Source organism: Crocuta crocuta, unplaced genomic scaffold (genome assembly GCF_008692635.1).
Source record: "Crocuta crocuta isolate KB4526 unplaced genomic scaffold, BGI_CrCroc_1.0 scaffold120, whole genome shotgun sequence".
Taxonomy (NCBI): Eukaryota; Metazoa; Chordata; class Mammalia; order Carnivora; family Hyaenidae; genus Crocuta; species Crocuta crocuta.
Genome location: NW_027527375.1, coordinates 438,862 through 457,838, shown reverse-complemented (window position 1 = coordinate 457,838; position 18,977 = coordinate 438,862). Strand labels below are relative to the sequence as shown.

The 18,977-nt window shown below is 35.9% G+C and overlaps 1 protein-coding gene across 1 annotated transcript; it reads left to right on the top strand.

Moving 5' to 3' along the window:
* PGRMC2 (progesterone receptor membrane component 2) lies at positions 1-18,492 on the top strand (the record flags this gene model as incomplete). The annotated part of the gene is made up of 3 exons (XM_077764512.1): positions 1-409; positions 13,268-13,423; positions 14,531-18,492. Coding segments are annotated over 3 exons (663 nt in total), but the record flags the coding sequence as incomplete, so codon positions are not given.
* Between the last annotated feature and the right edge of the window lie 485 nt (positions 18,493-18,977).

The window sequence follows — 18,977 nt, the reverse complement described above, 5'->3', positions numbered from 1 at the left end:
GACGTGAAGGACGTGAAGCTAGGCACCCTGGGGAGTGGCAGTGAGAGCAGCAGCGACGGCAGCAGCGAGAACCCGGGCGGCGCGGGAGCGGCAGCAGACGGGGGCGGCTGGGCAGCAGCGGCATTGGCGCTTTTGACGGGGGGCGGGGAGATGCTGCTGAACGTGGCGCTGGTGGCGCTGGTGCTGCTGGGGGCCTACCGGCTGTGGGTGCGCTGGGGGCGACGGGGTTTGGGCGCTGGGGCCGGAGCTGGCGAGGAGAGTCCCGCTGCTTCTCTGCCTCGTATGAAGAAGCGAGACTTCAGCTTGGAGCAGCTGCGCCAGTACGACGGGTCCCGCACCCCGCGCATCCTGCTCGCGGTCAATGGGAAAGTCTTCGACGTGACCAAAGGCAGCAAGTTCTACGGCCCGGGTGAGAAAGAGTTGGAAGGGGAGGGGGAGCATCTCTTGTAGGTCAAGTGTGACCCCCTTCTGATGGAGACTAGGGGGGCTGGGCACCGGGTTGGTTTGCCCAGCCTTCTTGACGTCTGAACCCCTGTGCCCTGATTGCTGTACCTGGGACGGCCCGCCCCACACACACCCCCAGCAGCGGGCACTTCCAGCTTTCCCCCTTCCCCTGAAGTCGGGTTTCCGTGTTGCCTCAGGAACCAGCTCTCAGCTTTCATCTACCCATTCCGTTTCTCCATGAAGCCTTTTCTTGTGCAGAATTTTCCAAAATCCTTTTAGTTGTCCCCTGTCAAGCTGGCCCACAACCTTTCCTGAGCTTTCTGATTCCAGGGATGGGTGGGAGCTGGAGGGAGGGGAGATGCCTAAAGTACTGACCCGAAGTTGTAGGCCAGGTAATTCCAGCTTTCCTTTCTTTACTCTTTTTAGCCACTGATCTCCCTTTTCCTTCTACCATTCCCCATAAGGTTTAGGTACGTGTATGTTTAGGTACACGTAGTTCCAAGTCCCCACCGTTTAGCTTGTCTGAGCATATAAGCAGCACCGCAGATTATTTTTTTAAAAACCAGTTTTAGTATGGAGTCGCTGTCCAAGATTAACCATGTATGTAGGATGAAGAGAAACCAGAATGTAGACCTTAATAAAGACTGGCAAGGGTATTCTTCCTGAGTTTTGGAGGTGGAGCTCAAATACCCAGCAGGCGGGCCTGTCTGCTTGCTTGCTTTCTTTCTTTTTTTTTTTTTTTGATAGTAGGAAGGCAAGTATTCAAATACGGGTTGATAATGACTTACTGTGTTTTCACTGAGCAGAAAAAACTTAGAAGAGTTATAAATCCACACCCCAGTGCACGGTTTCTGCAAGTTAAAGGTTTTTAGAACTTTGCTTTCAGAGAACCGTGTGTGTAGGGTCATTGGGTTAGAAACCCTTCTTTTTCAATGTAGTTACAGGGTACATTTCAGATTATGCTAATAAACTTCAGTTCAGACTCATGGAACCTGTTGGTGTACAATAAAATTGAGCAACGTTGTACATCCTGGTTATGTAGTAATTTAAGCTTTAAAAAAAAGTGACTACAATAAAAAATAAGTAATAAAATTAGGGACCTAGAGTGACCTGTTCTTTGAAAGAGTACATTCAAGCCTTAAAGTGAAGGGGGTTGGCAATCTAAAAACAAGTTGGTTTCCTTCTTGATTTAATCTGTTAGTACAGGAGATTTATTGGCACTTGCAAATATATACTTTTGATTTCAGTACTTGATGGCTGGAATATATTTTAGAAGTGCTTTGGTTTGTTAAGTGGAATAGGAATAAGAAATTGGAGATTTTATGCCTTGAACTATTTAATTGCTTAGTTGCTTGTATTTTTGTGTGTATATCTACATTGAATTTAACCAAATCATAGGTAGCTTATAAAGTATTTGCTTCTGGTTACGCAAATATGAAAAACAGATGTCTACCTACATAAATTGGCTAAAACGGTTAATACTTTTTCTTAAGAGTATGAGGGACAAGAGAATAGGGCCAAAGTAAAGCGATTAAATGGACAGACCAAATTAAATGGTTATTTTTTTTTTAAATCAAGGATTTACACAGTACTTTGTACCTGAAGTTTTTTCCTCATTAATATTAAAAGGTGTATGCAGTAATTAGAAATTGTGTACAGTTTTAGATTTTTAATATAGAGCTTACCCAACTAAAAGATCTGCTTTTGTAGCCCATATCTAAACTGAAAATGAAACAAACAAAGTATTAGTGCAAAGAAGTATATTAGTCCTCCCACATCATACCTTGCCACTATCTGCAGATAGCTAGGAAAAGCTGTCCTGGACATAAGTTTAGCAGCCTCTGGTGTCAAATGTTCTGCAACAGAAATTAAAAATTAAGAGTCATAGATATAATGTAGATAGCCTTTGTGTAGCTTGAGCATTAAGGGGCTTCTCAGATAACACAGAGAAATCAGTTTTAGGTTGACTTCTACCAGTTCCCAGGTCCTGATGAACAGCCTAGGGGTAATCAGTTATTTTATTCTAAGTATTTATTGCTCAACCTAGTAGAGATGTTTGGAATGTTGTATTATTGAAAGGAACCATGAAAGTAGACAGATCATCTATGAGCTTGGAATATGTTGACATTTCACATTAATAGACGTAGCACTTTTTCCAAAAATCTTGAAGCCAAATTTCTAGCTATGAAACAGAAGTTTAGTTTGGGTTTTAATTTTTATTTTCACCCTCAAGTCAGCTGAGCACTTTGAAGCAATCTTAGCCTGACAGTCTTAGAGCTAAGGAACCAGAAAACCTAATTTCTGTACCTAACCAATATCTACTCCCACTTCACAATAACAGTTTTAGAGTTAAATATTGTTTTGTGAGTTTTTTTCTGTGTTGAAGATACTGTTTTTTTAGTTATTTTTAAAGTTCAGGTTCTTAAAAAAATTAAACATTGACAGTTTAGTGGAGTAAACACATGTTGGCAGACAGTTGGCATTAACTACATTTGTCAGCATTAAATTTAGTAACAGTGCAGGCACTTGGCCAGCATGTGAGGAAAGTGGTCATGTAAGAAACAATGAATATGGGAGGAGAAAGAAAGTAAGATTTGTTTAGCACCTACTACATCAAATCCATTAATTTGTCATCTCCACAGTGCTTCAGTGAAGTTAGTAAGTATTCTTCCCCTCAGATGGGGAGTCTGAGGTACATACATGGCATTCAAATATAGGTGCAATTGACCACAAAGCCTATCTGTACTATTTCAGGTAAACTACATTCTGGGATAAACTTGTAGGGTTTATCCGAGGGTCCCATAAGGATCTAAAACCTCAAAGAAACACACTTTCTTGGCTGTATGTTTTGCTCTCCAATATGGTAGCCACAAGCCACATGTGGCTTTTTAATTTTAAGCTAATTAAAATTAAATATAATTAAAATTGAGTTCCTCCATCACACTAGTCACAGTTCCACTCAGTAGCCACGTGGCTACCATATGAGTGCACTTTATAGATTGTTTCCATCTTACCAAAGAGTTCTTTTCAACAGCATTGAGTCTAGAGGTCAAGGGAGAAGGAGGAAGAAACTCCATTTATTGAGCTTATTATCTTACTTAATTTTCAAACAGCCCTAGGAGATAAGTCATGGTCCCATTTTACAAATGTGGAAACTGAAACTCCAGGAGGTTTTGCTCAAAATCACTTACTTAGTGGCAAAGCTAGAAATCAAACAGTATAACTGACTTCATAGGCCATCCCTTCCCATTGTATCACAACAAAATATAATTTCGCACATTTCTAGAGTCAGAGTAGGAAGACTGAAATAGTATAATTTTAAGTAACTTGATTTAATATTATTATAGTGAAATTCTACCAGAATAGTGTTTTTGTTTATTCTTTAGAATGGCAAACAATTATACAGTTGTATAATTTGTATAATAGTTTGTTTATAATAGTTTATCCTGCATTCCAAAAATTTAAATATATAGTGTCCCCCTTATTCCTTGTAGCATTTTCTTTGACACAGACCAAAGCTGCATTTTCTCCAACTTCCCTTTAAATTCCACTGGAAAAGAAAGTCATATATAAAATGAAAGGGGGCACATGTACCTTTCAAGTGATTTTCCTCCGTTTTTAAATTGTATCTTCAATATGTTACCTTTTATTTATAGTTTGTAAAATTATAGTTGGAGCAAGAGTTGCAGCATGTTGACTAGGCCTAACCTGACCTCTTCCTTTGTGGATATCCTAATCGTACTACCCAGCTATCATTCCAGCTATTTGCTTTGAAGCCAAGTGGGTTTGTTTGAGCTAATGGCGATACATATCCATTACTTTTCAGAAAAATAAAAGATCAGCTAAGTTTTCTGATGAATTTCGATACTCTGCTCAAATTTATACTAGTTATTTCTATAATACCTACCCTGAGTTCAGCATCATGCCATTATTTTTAATCTTTGAAGGAATTGCATTTGTGTTAAATACTAAGTATAAAAGGATAGCTGAAAGCCCATATGCTACCAGAATATGTTATTCATGATGGAAGAAAATAGATAATTTAGTAACATCTAGAGTTAGCCATTCATATTCTTTTAATAATTCTTTCAGCAGTCTGTGACATAGTCCACTCCTCCCCTCTATACCTGTGACAGACATCACTAATAACCTCTATACCCTTAGAACTTGCATCATCTCAAGATAGCTAAGATAGGATTTCATCTCTATTTTAAATACTAAAGAGGAATTGCCTGGATTTCAATACAATGTTACTTAAATAAGATACTGTGAAAAGTGAGTTAACTGAGTTTCAAAACAGTTGGGTTCCTATCTGTGTGGAAATTTAGGAAAACAGACAATAGGCTAGCATTCAGTATATAACTATGATTTATAGTTAAATATTCTATGAAAGAAATGAATAGGATGTGTAATAGAGGGTAAAAAAAAGGACTTTATTTAGAATAGGTGGTTAAGAAAGGTGCTTTATTTATATTAGTTTGTCAAGAAAAGAGGATTGATATTTAAGCAAAAACCTAAAGGAGTCAGCCATACAAAGATTGGGTGTGAGAATGTTTTGATGCCATCTAGCACTAGATCTAGAACTGATCATATCGTGTTAATTAGCAGAGAAAGAAACACCCTTAAACTTTACTGATTTTGAGATTTGACTTCAGCCTTCATTTGATTAGTATTACCTCAGTGTTTCTTTTTCTATCCTTTTTCTTTAAAGGTTTGTTTTTTTAATTTTTTTAATGTTTTTATTTCTGAGAGAGAGAGAGAGAGAGACAGCATGAGCAGGGGAGGGTCAGAGAGAGAAGGATACACAGAATTCCTAAGCAGGCTCCAGGCTCTGAGCTGTCAGCACAGAGCCTGATGCAGGGCTCGAACCCATGAACCGTGAGATCATGACCTGAGCTGAAGTCGGACGCTTAACTGACTGAGCCACCCAGGCGCCCCTTTCTATCCTTTTTCCACCAATCTGTGGTATGTTTTATTATTTCTCTATAGAGAACATATAACCACATTTTCCATTGGTTTTACTATCAACACTGTCTTTAAACAGCTTAATCAGTTTATATGTTTTATCATTACTGGTATATTTAGATTTATTTCTACCATCTTATTTAGTAACTTATCTTTGGCAGATGTTTCTCTGCTTCTTTTTATCTACTTTTTTCCTTCACAAATTGATTTTTTTAATTCTTCCACTTTTTCTCCCTACTTATTTGGATATATTCTATTACCATTCTTTTGGTGATTTCGTCAGAGTTTTTGCTATAGACACTATCCTTCTGAAGAACATAGGATTGTTAGCCAAACATTCTTTGTGAAGTAAAAAACTCTATTTAAGTTATTTTACTGCTATTTGAGAGAATATTATTTAATAAATATACAAAACTACCATGCATATAAATGTGGATGGTGTCTCTTGCAGTTGTGTAGTATACAGCCATATGTTGTGGCCCTGGTTTAGAAAGCTTTCACTCTAGGGGTACCTGGGTGGCTCAGTACGTTGAGCATCTGACTTTAACTCAGTTCATGATCTCATAATTCTTGAGTTCAAGCCCTACATTGGAACTCTCTGCTGTCAGTTCTCCCTCCTCTGCCCCTTATTTGCTTGTGTGTGTGTGTGTGTGCACACTCTCTCTCTTTCTCTCAAAAATAATAAAAACAAAAACATTTAGAAAATTTTCACTCTAGTCCCTCCCTCACCCTGTTTTCTATTTCTGTTAGACTTGTAGTTCCACCATATTTTTTTTCAGACTCTTCCCCCAAATTTATTAAAGTAGTACCTTTTTTAAAAATTGTCAACCCTCATTTAAATTTACCAGCAAGTTAGCATTTTCTTGTGTCTTATTCCTTTGTTCAGGGTTCAGCTTTCATTTTAGTGAGGTATGTCCTGTAGGTTTTTCATTGATAGAAAAAAAAATTCTGTCTCCATATGCCCTTATTCAGGAATAATAGTATAGGTTTAGTATATAAAATTGTAGATTGACTGTTTTCTCAGATCTTCAATAATATTATGCCACTGTCTTCTACTTCTCTTTATGTCTGCTTTTGGTTTATTGCATTCCTTTGATTAATCTGTTTTCCCCTTTGTCTTTGGAGTACTGCTCTTTTACTAGGATTTGTCAAGGTGGAGATTTGATTTTTTGTTTTTTAACATGTGCCAGACTCTACTAAAATTTGAGGATGTGTGTCATTGATTTATTTTTAAAAATTTGAACTCATTACCTCTTCAATTATTGCTTCCCCATTCTTTATTCATTCCTCTGGAAGTCTTAGTAGGTACACCTTTGCTTTTCATTCTGTCCTTCACGTCTCTTAATCTTTCCTCATGTTGCATCTCTTAATTGCTTAAAAATTTTAGACAAACATACTAAAGTTCTTTAATCTGTTTATATTATTCTGGAGATGCCAGTTCTTGTATCTTGTATGTTCTCACTCCTCCGTGTAGTTTATAATTTTTACTGCAAAAACTTGTCTGCAGCAATTATGGTTTTGTTTCTTGGGGTATTTTTTCTATGGTATTCCTTAAGCCAACTATATTTTTTGTTAGGTAATACATAGTCAAAATAAAAAAACTTAAAGGATATTAACAAATATATGTTGTTTCCAATCTTTTGTTAATACATAGTGCTCCTATAAATATTGATGTACATGTCCTTTTACACATGTGAGTAAATTTATAAAGTAAATTCCTAGGGGGAGCTTGGGTGGCTCAAACATTAAGCATTTGACTTCAGCTCTGGTCATAATCTCGGGGTTCATGAGTTCAAGCCCTGCATCAGGCTCCGTGCTGACAGCTCGGAGCCTGGAACCTGCTTCACATTCTGTGTCTGCCTCTCTCTCTGCCCCTTCCCCACTCATGCTCTGTGTCTCTGTCTTCAAAAATATATAAACATTTAACATATTTTTAAAAAAGGAACATCGTAGAAGTAAAATTACTGAGACTAAGGTTACAGGATATTTTTGATTTGGGTACTTTATTTCTGAATTGCCCTGCATATAAATTGGACCAATTTATACTTCATGGAAATGTCTATTTCTCACCCCTTTGCCAAAAATGCGATATTAAACTCCTTGGTCTTTGTCGATCTGAGAAGCTAAAATGGTATCTCAATATTGTTTTAATTTACATTTCTGTTTTTTAGTGAGGTTGGATACCTTCAGAATGTTGAGTTATTTATGTTTCCTTTCCCACAAATTATCTGTTCATATATTCTTTGCTACAGTTTTTCAGTCATGGTGTTGGTTTTTTCCTAGAGATTTTAGGTGTTTTTTAAAAAGTTTTTTAAATGAATTTTAGCTGCAAACATTTTTCTAGTTTATTTGTCTTTATATTTTATTTATGGTGTCTTTCTAAACCACACAGAAATTTTGGGTTTTATGTATTCAAATTTATCTTCTTTCTATGACTGCTGAGTTTTTTTTATCACAAGTTACTAAAAGGTTTTTTTGCACCAAAAAGATTATTTTTAAAAATATGTAGTTTTTAAAAATACTTTTATGGTTTGGGTTTTTTATTTCCATTTGGAATTTACTTTAAGATGTGAAATAAAGATTTTTTTTTCTTTTTACAGAAGGCTATGCAGTTACCCCAACACTGTTAATAGAATAATTATTTTTTTCCCCAACACTTGCAGTATTACCTTTACTGTTCACTAAATTCCAGTAGCTAATTAAGTTCATGCTATTTTTTCACCTTAGAATTCTCATCCTATGGGGGCTGTGTAAACTCAGTCTCCACTCTTACATCCAGCACAGGTCTGGGGTTTTAATTTCTCAGTCTTCCCTGTCCCCACCCTAAGCCATAAGCAAGGGCCAAGGCCACTAAGCTCAACCCACAGTATTGTTGGCAGCCTTCTAGTTTGAATTTCAGAACCAAGATTGAGTTGGGGACAGTATTTTACCTGCCTAAAGTGGGAGGCCAAATTAGATACTTTCCCCATCTTATACCAATGCCTCTAAGATTTGCATAATGTTAAATGTTGGGTGAAGCCTCTAGAACCCAGTTATCTTGGCTTCTTGAGGGGTATTCTTTCATTTTCACCACACTGCCTTCTAAAAGTCTTGGGACTTCCTAAATCTAAGGATAAAAAAATAATATTTATTACTTGGATTTCTTCAAGTTATTTTTTTACATATTGCTTCATTTGTTCGTAGGGCCATTGTAATCTTATTTGGAATACATTATTCAATATCAAGTATAATTGGGTTTTTTTTAAGTTACTTTAGTAATCACAAAAGACTATTGTCAAAACAGGCCAGAAAACTAGGCTGTTTAATGAATTAAAGTTTGTCCCTGGGAGCTATGGTTTTTATGCCATGGAAATAACTGAAATATTCATTCTAGAATGTTCTCTTCTTCATTCTCATAATCCCAAAGTTATCTGTTAAGTATTTTAGATATGTACTTCTTCCTGAAATTTTCTGTTCATTATATTATTCTTTAAAACATTTTCTTACAGTGACCATATGTTTTTGCCTTTCCAAAAATATGTTACCCATTCTACCTGATTATATTAAAGTAAGCAGTTTCAAGATTCACTAATTAGTAGACATGTTAAATTTTGAACTTAAAAAATATCTATGCCACAGATTTTGTTAAGTCTTAAGGAATATTAATGAAATCTGCGTTCTAGTATAATGTCATTTTGATGTATTTAACATTATCTTTAAAAGAAGATTTATTTGGGGACACCTGGGTGGTTCAGTTGGTTAAGTGTCTGACTTCAGCTCAGGTCATGATCTCACAATTCATGGGTTCGAACCCCATGTCAGGCTCTGCTGACATCTCAGAGCCTGGAGCCTGCTTCAGATTCTGAGTCTCCCTTGCTCTCTGCCCCTTCCCTGCTCACGCGCATGCTCTCTCTCTTTCTCTCTCTCTCTCACTCTCTCTCTAAAATAAACATTAAAATTTTTTTAAAAAGATTTCTCTTTAAAATGAAGTCCTAGAATATTATGTAAGTATATTTAAGGGACACTGCTTTGTTTGAATTGCTGTTCATTTTTTATAGCAAGAATTTTCTTCATATTGCAAATCCACTGGGTTTGTTTTTTTTTTAACTTTTATTCATTTTATTTTATTTATTTTTTTTTATTTTTTTAATGTTTTTTATTTATTTCTAGGAGAGAGAGAGAGAGAGAGAGACAGCATGAACAGGAGAGGGTCAGAGAGAGAAGGAGTCACAGATTCCGAAACAGGCTCCAGGCTCTGAGCTGGCAGTCAGCACAGAGCCCGACGTGGGGCTCGAACCCATGAACCGCGAGATCATGACCTAAGCGAAAGTTGGACGCTTAACCGACTAAGCCACCCAGGCGCCCCAACTTTTACTCATTTTAGAGAGACAGAACATGAGCAGGGGATGGGTAAAGAGAGAGGGAGACAGAAAATCCAAAGCAGGCTCCAGGCTCTGAGCTGTCAGCACAGAGCCCATCGCAGGGCTCAAACTTACTAGCTGTGAGATCATGACCTGAGCTGAAGTCGTACACTTACCCGACTAAGCCATCTAGGCACCCCTGCAAATCCCCTTTTACATCAGCATTATATTATAGTCTTTAATAAAACAATAGCATATAATTCCCTTAGTTATTACTGAATGTTAATGTCAAAACGAGCCCTTAATAGTCAAAATAATATTCGCCTACTTTTTTTTTTTTTTTTTTTTTTTTGTAAATTATATTTAAAGACTTAATACCATTTAAAACTAGTTTCCCTTGGGTAGTTCTGTGTTATTTTAGTATTATGGGTAGCTAAGTATGGTTATCAAAATCTTGGAGTCAGTAACATTTATGTTTGTTGTGTAAAGGAGTAGTGGAATGGGAGGTTTTTCTGGCTTGTCAGGTAATGCTTCTGGTTGTATCATAAATGCAGAGAAATGTACTTCAGTTAGACCGCACATCCTCCTTTCTCTGAGCAATCCTTCCAAATCCAATTCTATTTCTTAATGTTATATTCTTTATGATCTTACAGGAAAAACTAAACTGTTCCAAAAAGACCTTTTCATAAGTTAAATGCTTCCCGAGGGAAATCCAAAACTTGTGAAGAAGACAGCTTTAATATAGTTTAGAGAGTAAAAGAAGTATGTTAATCACTGAATTATTCTTTTCTATTCAAGAGTTAATAAAACATTTTGCCTAGAAATAGGATTGGTTTTATTAACTCTTGACTTAGTTCGCTCTAAGTCAGACATCTAAAACCAAAAAACAAACATGTTTTATGAAGTTTTGTTTTTACATTCATTTGGCATTGAGGTCTCGTTAAAAAAGTTGGCAGAGAATTTTATTAGAGAAGGCATTGGTATATCTTAATATACTCAGAGATAGAGGATTTTCTATTTTTATAATGATCTTTTCTTCTGTCTTTTTTATAATTTAGGTAGGTTTTATGGTTTATACTCTTAAGTACTTTGAGGTACATTGACTTATGCAGGTCAGGAAGATAAATATTACAACAAAATGATAAAAGCTGTTAATGTATATAGCTTTTTTGTTAATTCTCTTTCATTTTGATTTAATACATCTTCTAAAATATTTATTCCCCTGAAATTTTGTAATTAATGAAAGTGCTCCAGTTTTCACGTGTCATTCCATCTTCGGGTTTGTGCATCCTCTGTGTTTTCTGAAAATGTATTATGTTTGAGTAGTTAGAAAAGTGGAAATAGTACTTACAAAGTCCGTTGGTAATTTTAGGCAAGTCACTGAATGCCTCTGCTTCTGTTCTTCTGCCAGGTGAAGAGGGCAAAAATTGTTCCTTTTAGTTTGCAAGACATGAGAGAGTAAAGTAATATTGCTAGAAAATTCTTTAAATGGTTGACTATCATTTTACATTTGTAGTTCTTATAGCCCTGATCAGCTTTATTTTTTCTTTCGTGTGACTTGCTGTTTTAAGTTTGTCAGCATTAAGGGAATGTATAATGTTTATAGATTACTTTGTCATCATCGTCATTTCTCAAGGAAAAACAAATCACACTGGTTCTGTCTGTCTCTCTATTTATCTATCACCTCCATCTCCGGAGATACAGCTATTCCCACAAAGCATGTGGAGTTATGCAAGAAAAAACCCCACACAACTACTTTAAGATGGGGCCTACTTTCTTTTCTCTAGGAACTGTTCTTGCTTAATTTTTTTAAAAAATTTTTTAATGCTTATTTTTGAGAGAGAGAGAGACCCGAGTGCGAGTGGGGGAGTGGCAGAGAGAAAGGCAGACACAGGATCGGAAGCAGGCTCCGGCTCAGAGCTGTCAGCACAGAGCCTTACATGGGACTCGCACCTATAAAGCATGAGATTATGACGTGAGCCGAAGTCAGACACTTAACCGACTAAGCTACCCCGGCTCCCCTTTTCTTGCCTAATTTTAAAAGGTAACATGGCTCTAAAATAATTAATTCCAATGTAAGGAAATAAAAATTTTCTGTGTAAATAGAAATAATACTGAATTTCTTTCTCTTAAATGGTTAATATCCTTTTCAGTGTCAGTTGAGATAATGGACAATAGTTTGAAGGTTATTCATGTTGGCCAGTTGTAAATAGTGTTCCATTTTCTTATATAGAAGACAAATTTAAAAGTATAAATTGGTCACCTAATTACACTAATAGGAAAATGATTAAATTTTATATGCTGATAGAAAAATGATTAAATTTTAGGTATATCCATTCAGTAAGAAAATATATAACCATTAAATGATAATTGTGAATGTCACCTAATATTAAGTAATAATATGGAGAATACTTATGAATAGGAAAAGCAGGATAAAAACTACTAGAAGAATTTTTATTATTTTCATGTTAATGTATTTGTACCTAATAATGCTTCTCACAGACTTTGGGAATGGCTCACTGCTGTCAGCACAAAAATAGTGCCATTCCTCCCTAAAGAGGGTAGTTCTTAATTCCTTGGACAAAATGCTAATCATTTTGTATCAATCAGAAGAACTGTTCCTTATAGCCATATCTCCTGTTTCCCAAGAGCTGTGACAAATGACAACCATTGTTTAATGACTTTTCATAGTTTTTATAGGTAATTGTGAGTACATTCTGGTAGTCTGATGATATTTTGAAAATGGGCCATATTTCTGGTAAAACCATTCAGCAAAGATCTGTTGAACACTGAACTAGTCACTGGAGGTGCAAAGATGACAGTCTCTGCTGTCATACAAGCTACTTTGGATTAGAATAAGAACATGTTTTAGATCCACAGTTCACTTGAATCTTTACCAAGTACTTATCTAGTGGATATTGTTTTATTTTTAGATGCCACAATTAATTAACAGCAATCAGTAAAGCATTATCTCCCCTCAAACAAACGAGCTTCCAAACCTAACTACTTAAGTTTCCTCTTCTTCCTAATACCTTGTAGTCTTCAGCTTTGAATATAAGTTTTGAGGTATCTGAAATTTAAGTTTTAAATTTTTAGTGAAAAACTTAATTTTGTTCTAAAGGTAGATCTCCAAGAAGTTTCTTCTCATTATCTGGTATCTGTGTATGTTTTGAAATTACGGCTGTGTACCAAATATGAATCATTATGAGGTTTCTTTTATTTGACCTTTTCCTTTGAGACATTCTAAGATATTGTTAAGATTGGTGCATCTGGGTGGTTCTGTTGGTTAAGTGCCCAACTTCAGCTCAGGTCATGATCTCACAGTTTGTGAGTTTTAGTCCTGCATCAGACTCTCTACTGTCAGCTCAGAGCCTGCTTCAGATCCTCTGTCTCTGTCTCTCTCTGCCCCTACCCAGCTTATGCTTTCTCTCTCTCTCAAAACTAAATAAACATTAAAAATAATAATAATAAATAAAATATTGTTAAGGTAATGTCAATAATTTCTTTTTGTCCCCCAGCCGGTCCATATGGAATATTTGCTGGTAGGGATGCCTCCAGAGGACTGGCGACATTTTGCCTAGATAAAGATGCACTTAAAGATGAATATGATGATCTCTCAGACTTGAATGCTGTACAAATGGAGAGTGTTCGAGAATGGGAAATGCAGTTTAAAGGTACCTTCGTTTTCTTGGGTTCTTTGGAAATAATTAAATTTATGGCCAAAGAAAGTATATACTATTTCACATTCTTTAAGAGCCTAAGGATATGTTTTCATCACCATCATTATTTGGTGATAAAAATAGAAAAATTTTAAAATGATTGTTACATACTATTTAAAAATCTGTTTTTAAAAATTGACTTGTTACAAACTGTTAAGTGTAACAAATTGTGACACCTTTAGTCTTATAAGGCTTTTTAATTAAGATATAGTATTTTTAAATATAGGCTTCTATTTAAATTGAATTGATTGTGGATATTGATGCTATATTCTAAAATTATTTTATTGATCTTATTCTCAAAAAATGTCATTCCCCCTTTATTATACCCTCATGGCATCAGTTATTACCTCTTATATGACACTCCAGACAGCTATTTATGTGACCTATGCATCCCCTGGAAACAGTTCTGGCTTCTTGGCACTTGAACTGGTTCTACTGTATGAAGTAGTCCTCCTATCTTCTCCTCCTGGTTTGTCAGTTAATTCACTTAACATAGGTTCAAATTCCTGATCAAAAAAATGACTAAATATGTATCACCTTGGACTTTACAGTGTTCTAAATTAAGTACTGGTAACCTAAAACAGACAATATTAACAAAGATGTAAGAAAAGAGTTTGATAGAAGAAAGAATAATGGTATGACTGGAGCCACACACTGAGTTTTCAAAGAATGCAGGATAATAAGTAAGAAATGACTTTGCATCTCATTTGGTTTATTTTCTTGGAGACTACTAGCATATGTCACATTTTCTCCCCAAGAATATTTTCTTGTTGGATCTACTTAGCGTGATCTCTAAGTGATTCTGATGAAATGTCCTTGGTTAAGAACTGGTAGTATGGAACCCTCTTCCTGGTAAAGCACAATCCCAAGCTTTGTAAATTCCCTAATCCTGTTTTCTTTTGTTCAAGCCTTACATGAATACAAAGACCAGCCAAGGTGAGCAATAGGAACAATTTAGCCTATTTGATATAGTTTTAAAAGAGGTGAACACCTTCCCTGCAATGTAATGGAATAGTGAAACAAATTTGATCACTACTGATTTTCTTTTGATGTATTTTTCAGAAAAATATGATTATGTAGGCAGACTCCTAAAACCAGGGGAAGAACCATCAGAATATACAGATGAAGAAGATACCAAGGATCACAATAAACAGGATTGAACTTGTAAACAACCAAAGTCAGGGGCCTTCAGAACTGCAATTCTTACTCCCTTTCACAGAATGTCCAGCGTCTTTGGGTTTGGTTCACCTGCTGCAAAAAACATTCAACAGATTGTATACAAGCTAAATGAGTCTCACTTTGAAGATTTGAATACTAGACATTATTTATGCTGCCAACCTCATTTGTTGCAGTTGTTTGTAATGTCTGGTAGGGCTTCATCATCCTGAAAAGGAGGAAACAGGGACTTTTTTAAAGAGCAAGAAAGTCATGAGGTTACTATTCCCTCCCTCCCTCCTTCCCTCCCACCCATCCTTCCTTCTTTCCTTCCTTCCTTTCTTTTTCTTTTTTTAAATCAAAGACAACCAGACATGTATTTACTACTTAAGTGTACAAATCTCAGAAACAGCAAGAGATTCATGTGTTGTGTTTTTGTTACAGCTTTGAAGGAGGAGACCTAGGCAGGAGAGGTTGGGGGTGCATATCAATTTGAATAGTTTAGGTTACTGACACATTAAGATGTGAATTCTCAAAATTTTCTTTTTGTATTTTGTCAGGGAAAAGGTAAAAACTCTTATTTCTAAGAAATCTTTGGAAATTAGGAGAAGGGATTTCAAGTGGATCTTAAGTCAAAGCTAATTCCCCAATAGTAAGATCATTTGAAAATAGGTTTTATCCCTTCCCTTCCCCTAGATCAAATCAATATTAATTGTGCCTTATTTTACTTACATAGACTTGAATTATTTTTAGGGAAAGCCCCTATGTGAATTCAGAAGTCACTACAAGCAGCATTGAGACTGAAGTTGGAATATTCTGTTGACTGCAAAACCTTGATGTCATTCTGTGTATATAGAATGTAAAAGGAGTATTCAGTGTTACTGCCACATATGTTAATATACACAAACTACTTAATTAGCATTGTAATGGCCAAATGCATTCCCTCATGCTTTTTCTCTTTTAAAAAAAAATTGAAAATCAAATCAACAACTTTGTCCCCCAACAGCTGCCTAATTCTAGGAGTCTGACCCTCACATCTCATTGGTGTGGGTGCATGGGGCCGTAGTATGGATGTTGTATGGGTGCGTCTGAATGTGTGAGAGCGCCTTGGAAAGGACTCTGCAGATACTGTAAATACCAGTACCATTTTAATAAAGCATGTACAATAAACCAAAATAAGCTTGAGTTGGACTTTATATACAAACTGTAAGCCAGTGCATTATGATATGATAGTTAGGACTGTACATTTGATTCAAGATAAGGAAAAATCTTGGAAATGAGAAGCAGGCACTGGTTAACCAAGTTGTACACATTGTACCACATTCACTGTAACTTTAGGAAGAAATTCCACTTTGTGGAACATTCTCAAGAGATCTGAAATTATTCAGGTAAGAATTGATATATAAAAATGTACATATTTTGACTTTATATTTTGATGCTAACTGATTATACTAGAAGAAATAGCACCCAGGTGATAGTTATTGAACACAAAATAATAAAGGATATTACACTGATAAGTACTGAATTCTTCTATTCATTTGAAAAAACCCGTATGAAAAGCCCTACATATCCTGCATATGTCAGTTAATTGATTTCATGAGGAATATTTAGGTTCTTGGCTACACCAAAAATAATTTAACAAGTCTCCTGTTAAAGTCACCAAGTTAAAGAAGTGACTTATTCTGCTTTATGAGTATAGCATATGCAAAAGCCATCAAAAAAAGGGAAATTTAAATTGCAATAATAAGCTAAAGTATGAAAAATACTGCATTCTATTCAGTCTTGGAATGTGTTATAGAAATTATCTTCAGCCAAATCTTTGCTGAAGACTGGTTGTAAAGACTGAAGAATATTGGTTAAATGCTTTGTGTGTTTTTATGTAAAATATTTTCTAAAACTTGTTAACATGTCCTCTGTAGTAAACATAAATATGAATCATTTGAACCTAAAGTTCAGAAATCTGCACTTGTGAATAGAGAAACCCTAAATACCCATGCAGTAAAATTATACAGTCTGTTAAGAAAATTGAGTAATTTTGTGTTTTGGACTTGAAATAAACTGTGTTCTATAGACAATTCCTCAATTTTAGTTGAATGTTTCTCATTTTCAGGTAGTTTGCTGGGTAGTTTTGAAGTAAGGGGATGGAAGCTGTGGTGGTATTTTTGCTGCTGTTTTCCCCTTAGACTCTATTTCCCTAACTTTGCTGACGATTAGAAGCACATAAGTGCTTAAAATACAAATCCTTGGTATTTTAATCCTGAGCCATAATTGGAAGAAAGAATGGGTCTCAGACTGTTTTGTTTTTAATTTTATTTTAGGGAGTACGAGCAGGGGAGAGGGACAGAGGAAAGGAGAGAATCTCAAGCAGGCTCCATGCTCCGCGCAGAGCCTGACTCCTGGCTTGATCCCATGATCTCAGGATCATGTGCCAAAATGAGGAATCACGCTCACGGACAGAACCACCCAGGCACCCCTCAGACTTCACTTGTAAGAAGTGCCATGGTAATTCTTGTGGTCAGGCACATCTGAGAAATACCACACTAATCATTTCAAGTTCTATTGTCCATATTTGTTATCCACTTGAACTTATTCTTCAGTAATTTTAGTCTTGATTTTCTGTGTTTGGTTTCATATCACTCCCTAAACTTTCTCAGTTAAATATCAGGAGATTCCACATAAAATCTAATGTGACCTTTTTAAAAAAAAATTTATTCAGACTTTTATCTTTTAATAGCATCTCAAAGTTGACATGTTTCTCAAAATCTATACTGTGTGTACTAGTTTCTCTCCATTAGGAAATGAACCCTTTCAGACAACAGATCAAGTTTTTAAACCTTAACTATGAGGGGTGCCTGGGTGGCTAAATTGGTTAAGTGTTCAACTTCGAGTCGGGTAATGATCTTGTGGTTCGCAAGTTGGAGCCCCGTGTTGGGCTCTGTGCTGACAGCTCAGAGCCTGGAGCCTGCTTCAGATTCTGTGTCTCCCTCTCTCTATCCCTACCCTGCTCACACCCACTCAGTCTCTCAAAAGTAAAACATTAAAAAAAAAAATCTTGACTATACTGTGAAGACTGCTTCATATATTCCCCATAGTAGTTCTACCTGCCTTTTTTGAAATCTGCAGACAATACTATACCTACCTCTACCTATAATCTGGAATGCTAAAGTTAATATATTGAACTAGTACCGGAGAAAATTGTCTAGAAAACTTGAATCAGACTGTCCTTATTCATGTATTTACTTCTGTTAGTAACTGGGAAGTGCAGCAAATTGCTAGAAATGTATGCCATTGGCATGTTAACACAGTGTATTACCTTACAGAGTTTTTATGGTTCAGAACAACCTGGTAATAATAATTATATAAAGCGTATAAGTTGCTTTGAGCATAATGAAAATGCATCATTGCATATTATAGTGATGGTTCTCTTTCTCTAATGAGTTAAATAGCAAATGTTCAAAGATAGCTTTTGAGTATGTGTGTTCCACTAAGGTCAGCTCTCAATTCGGTAGATTCTAATAACAGATTATGATCTATTTGTTGTAGCAAGAAAGTTCAAATAAAGATCACCCAATTTCTCTTTACTGTTTTTAGGCAAGACTCATCATTCCCAGGCAATGTCAGAAAAGGCTGTATCTCCTTTCTACACTCCTGTGAGTCAGACCTTGAGGAGACCCTGGGCTAGATTTCAGCTTCACATTTTTTCTACCATCACTATTGCCTGAGAGAACATTTAGGCTGCCTGTGATTCCTCCATTCAAGAGAGCAGTTGACATGCTGTGAACACTCTGGTTTATTCTCGAGATTTTTCTATCACTGTATCTGCATAGGACCCAACTAAATAAACCAAATCATGAAGTTTGGTGTAAGAAGACTGGTAAATATTTGCATATTTATTTTTAAAAGCATGATCTTAATGGCTACATAGTTTCATTTGCAAATACAAATTTTAGTGAAAATGCAGGATATTCCATATATGGTATGATGCCAATCTGGTTAAAGAAAATAGCAAAGTTTGGAAGTTAAATCAACAATTTTAAAACTAAGCTATGCTTTTGCCTAGTCATAGATGTAATATATGCTCAATGTAAAGAAAAGGATTAATAACCAAAACTCAAGAATTAAGCAAAGTTAACTTTTTCCTATCTTTCTCCAGTCCCTTTCTATATATAGGATCATAGTCTATGCTTCAAGTCTTCTGACTAGAGATGGTCATCCAGTCATGCTGGATGCCTCTACCTGAAATTTCAAACAATGCATCATTCCCCCACCCCAAACTTACTTTCACTCTTAGGTTCTCTGTCAGAGAACCACTGCTATACTCTCCCGACCTATCTTCCAGCCTCCCTTATTCTCT